Genomic DNA, 5,737 nt, shown 5'->3' with positions numbered 1-5,737 from the left:
AATAAACTGCCTAAAAAAAAATAATCAAACACCCCCAAAATTGAAATTTGGATGAAAAATAGAGATTTTTCATGAAAAATTTGATCAATCTATAAACGGATCCAAAATGTCAAAGAATATTCCAATTAGATCAGACAGAATAAGTTTGAAATTGTGGCCTATTAACGTAATAATGAGTTGAGACCCATTTTTAATTAAAAAAAGGGCTAGTTTATTAGTTTTAATTATTATTATTATTAATAATAATATTCCAATTAGATGCTAAACACCCACCCAAATCCTTTTGTGAATAATATATATATATTAAGTGTTTACCTTACAAAAACCTGATTAGACCTTTTTAACATGATTGAAACTAGATTAATAAGGTAGGATCCTCCTTATTTTAGAAGAAAATTCCATTATATTATAGACTAACACACTTTCAAAAAATTGGGGAATCGTTTTGCAAAAAATTTGAACATATATATTATTATTGTATATGTTGTTTGTGAAACTTGGTCAATAAACTAACACGTACACCATCCGTTGCATGGCATGGCAGTCGAGCAAATTAAGGAGCAGCACCGGACGACCACATCAACGGCTACCCTCAACCGCTACCTATATAGACAACCTCCCTCCATCAACGGCTACCCTCAACCGCTACCTATATATATACAACCTCCCTCCATCGACACATGCATCTACGTATTCATCATCTATCCTCTCACACTTCAGCTTCTACCTCTCCAATGCCTTTCAGAAGCCCTGCGCTTCTGCTGCCTTTCCTCTTCTTCGCATTGTTCGGAGTCGTCGCCGGCGTCTACCCCGATGTCGATTACAAGGACATAACAGTAGGGGATCGAGTAATCGGCCGCCTTTACAAGCCGAAAACGTGCCAACCCGATCAAAAACTCCCTTTCCTCTTCTTCGTCCATGGCGGAGCCTTCATTTTGTTCTCACCGTTCATGAAGGATTACGATAACTACACCTCTGCAGCCACGAAGAAATCCAATATCATCGTCTTCTCCATCGATTACAGATACTACATCCCTAAAGCCTACGATGATTCCTGGGAAACCTTCAAGTGGGTGGCTTCCCACCGCTCCGGCTCCGGCCCGGAGCCATGGCTCAATACGCACGTCGACTTTGACAAAGTGTACTTAGCCGGTGACAGCGCCGGCGCCAACATCTGTCACAACATTCTCATGCGGCTTGTCGGCGGCGGCGGCCCGGAGGAGAGCAAGGCAGACGGCGTGGACATCAAAGTGCAGGGGCTGGCCATGCTGCACCCGTACTTTTGGGGGAGCAAGCCGGTGGGGACCGAGCCGACGGATGCGAAAGGTAGGTCGTGGGCAGTGGGGATTTGGCTGGCGGCCATTAAAGCGTCGCCGCCGGAGAGCAGCGAAGTGGACGAGATGTTGGATGACGTGAGGGATAACCCACTGCTGGACCCGAAGCTGGGGAGTCTGCCGGTGGAGAAGCTGCTGGTGATATACGGGGACGAGGACGTGTTGAAAGATAGAGGTCAGGCGTACGTGAAGGCGCTAGAGGAGAAAGGCTGGCCCGGGAAGGCCAAGGTTATGAGCTCGCATGGTACGCACTGCTTTTTTCTGGCCGAATTTGACAAAGATCCCGAAAAGATGCGCGTTTTTGATCGTTTCAATTCCTTCATCTCTGGGGAGTGGCCCATCCAAGACTAATTAATCTTAATTAATTACGTACTCCTTGTATGCTACTTACTAAGAAGAAGAAGAAGATGATGATGATGAAGAAGAAGAAGATGAAGATGATGTAGACAGCTTAATTGGTTCCTCAATTAATTAATTAATTAATTCGTGCCTTGTTAGCTTTTTCATGGAATTAAAACAAAACAAAACAAAAAAGGCTACGTGATTTGGGTTATTTGTCAAAGAAATTAACTCCCATGCATGCATGATTCACTTTAATTAATTTGTTCTTGATAAGTCGTTTACCTTTTCTGCTGGAACACATCCCTTCCATTAACTTTTTGTATATATTTGCGGTGTTAATTATCTTTATCTTTATATATATAAAAGTAGGATAGTTTGGCAAAGAGTTTTCCTCCCAAAACTTGTATTAATTACCATAAAATTAATAATAAATTTTCTAATACATGAGTTTTTCAATACTAATTATGGGTTTTTCAATGCATTATTTTATGTATATTAAATATTTAGTTAATATACACATAATAAAGTAAGATAGTCTACAAAATAAATTTTCTCTCCAAAACTTACATTAATAATAATTAAATTATATTTATCTTTATATTATTATTATTATAAAAGTAGGATAGTTTGTAAAAAAAAAATTCCTCCAAAATTTACATTAATAATAATTAAATTATTATTACTAAAAATAGTAGTAATTAATAATTATTATAAAATTAATAATAAAATTTTCAATACATAAGTTTTTTAATACTAATCATGGGTTTTTCAATACATTATTATGTGTATATTAAATATTTAGTTAGTAAATAGTTTATTGTGGACACAATTAAATAGATGAATATATATATGCACGTAAGTAATTTTTAATCTGCAAGAATAAATACACACCAAGAAATTACACAAGATGTAGCTAGAACATCACTTTTATATTGATTTTTCATAGTCTTTTCTACTTACTTGCTGAAAAATTATTAAAAACTATTTATAATGTGTATATTATTTATCTACTCATTTAAATATTTAGTTAGTTAACTTCTAAGCATGGATTTTTCAATGCATTATTATGTGTATATAAATATTTAGTTATTAAATAATTTGCCAAGCATTTTTTTCCTCTAGTAGTCTGCTAAAGTATTTTTTACCTCTAAAACTTGTATTAAATTAAAGATAGTTATAATTAATAATTAAAGTAAAAAATTAAGCATAGGTTTCCAATACTATTTATAATATTTATTTATAACTTAATTTTAAACTCAATTAATCTTCTCATCAATTAATTAAAAATATTTATAAGATTATTTTTGATTAATCCCTCAATCATTAAAAAAAATATTATTTTTAAAGAATATGAATAGGCAACTGAAACTATTAATTAAGTCATAGAAAATTATTTATTTATATAAGATAAAAATAATTTATATTTAGTACTTGTTATTCCAAAACAATTGGAGAACTCCTATAAAGTATTTTATAAATTTTCACTATCAATTAAATAAATATTATTAATAGAAAATTTGAATAGATAATTTAAATTATTAATTATGTCATGTATAGATATATAATTTCTCAATGAATTAAAAATATTTTTTAATTAATTCCTCAATTATTAAAAAATAAATATTAATGTTTGAGTTTTTCAATGTTAATTAAGATTTAGCATATTACATTTGTAAGACTATTGAAGAAAATTAATACATAATGAAAGAAAAATAAGTCAAAATTTATATTTTTAAAGTTTTGTTATCACTACAAAAATTAAATTTCAATATCAAAAATTAAAAAATTCAAGTAAATTTTTAATTAACATTGAAAAATCCATGTTTTCTCACATTTAGGAGTTTTAATTTATATTTATATTTATAATTTATAAATAAATATATAATATAATAAATAATTTTACTTTAATAACTAATCAATCACTACCTTTAATTTAATGCAAGACTAATGCATGAGTTTTTTAATACTAATTAAGATTTAAGATATTATATTTTCAAGACTAATATATAAATTTTTTAATATTAATTAAAATTTAATTTTTAAATTTATTGTGATTACATTTCCCGTGCATCATACGAATGAACACTAGTTATATATATAAATCACATTAAGTTTTCTTAATTTAATTATCTCTAATTACAATTAAAAAAAAAAAAAATGAGTCTTCGTTTGACAACCCCTTCATAGATGGAGAGAGTCATAGAGACAAATGTACGTATTCTTTCTCACAATTTTAAAATTGTGAGATTAGTTTATTTTGTCTAGTAAATTTTCTCCTTATAATAGGATCGTAAACGTAAATTATTGAGTTGAACTATATTTAAATTTTAGTTTATTGTTATTTTTTTCATTTAATTAGTTTAACGTTAATGATTTGTGCAATTCTATCCTAACAAGTGCTATTAGAGTCTTGTTCGATTCAATTTTTCAAACATCATTATTTGGTGTTTTGCAGCAAAAAAAAAAATTAAAAATAAGGGTTTTATCTGGTGTGTTGCAGGACACCAAACTAGTGTCATCTCTCTCGTGTCGTGAGGTTAGGGAATGGTCGACTATTGAAGATGCTGTCAACATACATACGTGCTTGCATTGCATTAATTAATTGGTAGAGCTGTATATATATAGATGCCGCCAGCCAATTGGAGAAAGAGTTGTCGGTGATGACCGATTTCTATCTAATTGAGTGAGGAGGCCCAGAAAAGAAAAGAAAAGAGAGAGTTACTGTGTTAATTGCCACAGCTGAGAGCTGGGTAGCATTGTGAGAGATCGATGTCCACTAAATTAAGATCGTTTTCACTTGTCGTACGTCTTGAAGGGGAAAAAGGCTCTGCTAATTTTGGCACAAAGAAGGATGATGTCATTGCGATCGTTGTTTGTAAATTAAAGAATGTCACAGTTGAAGGGGGAGGATGCAAAATGTCACAAAATTTTGGTGTTCTTTTTAATTTGGTCACTAAATTTTAATTTTTTACAAAGTGATAACAAAATTTTAAAATATTTTATAACGTGGTCACTAAAATAATTTTTTGATGATTTTTAACTAAAATTACTGATGTGGCCATTGCCACGTCAGCAATTTTGGTAATAAATTATTCAAAAATCACTTTAATGATCATATTACAAAATATTTTAAAATTTTGTTATCACTTTACAAGAAATTAAAGTTTAGTGACCAAATTAAAAAGGACACAAAAATTTTGTGACCTTTGGTATGATTTACCCCAAAGTAGCCCCTAAGATCAGGTTGTTGCTACGAGCATCTCTAATCTTTAACACTAAATTTGACATTATTTTGGTATTGAAAGGAATCTATACTAAATTGATGAACACTATCTGTTTTTTCACTCCAATGTGCTCAACGCTATTTTGGTGTCAAAAAAACATCTTTAAAGAATATTTTATAAATAATTATTTAACTAATGTTAATCAATTTCTTTAATATAAAATATTATTATTAAAAATGATTAGTCACATTTTATAAAAAAATTAATAACTACTACTCTTATAATTTTTTACAAAATAGGTTATTCTAATTAAGTTTTCTACTAATTTTTTAATTAATTATTTTTATCTAATTTTTATCATAAAAGATTCAATGTGAAGATAATAAAATTTTATAGAGGGATGCAGATTTCATAAAAGATCTAATGTTACGTGATCCTCTTCAAAGTGAACAAATGAGAATTTGTGAAAAAAAGACCCATGAGCAATAATTTCAAGGAGGAAACGGAACATCAAATTCGTTTGATTAGTATTTTGGTGGTGGTGGTGTTTTTTTTTTAAACTTTTTTTTTATTTTCATCATATATTTTTAATTTAAGTTAATGAAAATGTTATTATTTTTTTATTATATTATTGAGTTTTTGCATTAAGAATATTATCTTCCTATCAAGTAATTATTGAAATAATAATTTTTAATGTACGTAAATAAAGTTAGTTCATTTTATATTAACGTCGTATTTATAATATATATTAAAATTTATTAAATATTAAACTCATATTTTATAGATGTCAATAAAATATTTTCAACGGTATATATTTTTTATAATAATTTAATTTAT

The 5,737-nt window shown here is 29.4% G+C and overlaps 1 protein-coding gene across 1 annotated transcript; it reads left to right on the top strand.

The window, feature by feature from the left end:
* Positions 1-680: 680 nt before the first annotated feature.
* LOC127804523 (probable carboxylesterase 12) lies at positions 681-1,685 on the top strand. Its single transcript, XM_052341396.1, has one exon. It carries the CDS (start codon positions 681-683, stop codon positions 1,683-1,685), a length of 1,005 nt encoding a protein of 334 aa, XP_052197356.1.
* The last annotated feature ends 4,052 nt before the right edge of the window (positions 1,686-5,737 follow it).

Source organism: Diospyros lotus, chromosome 6, assembly GCF_014633365.1.
Source record: "Diospyros lotus cultivar Yz01 chromosome 6, ASM1463336v1, whole genome shotgun sequence".
Taxonomy (NCBI): Eukaryota; Viridiplantae; Streptophyta; class Magnoliopsida; order Ericales; family Ebenaceae; genus Diospyros; species Diospyros lotus.
The sequence above is the reverse complement of the archived record's forward strand: the minus strand, read 5'-3'. Positions and strand labels throughout refer to the sequence as shown.

What these genes read in the sequence shown, in the direction of transcription:
- LOC127804523 (XM_052341396.1), top strand. Translation starts at nt 681, where the DNA reads ATGCATCTACGTATTCATCATCTATCCTCTCACACTTCAGCTTCTACC.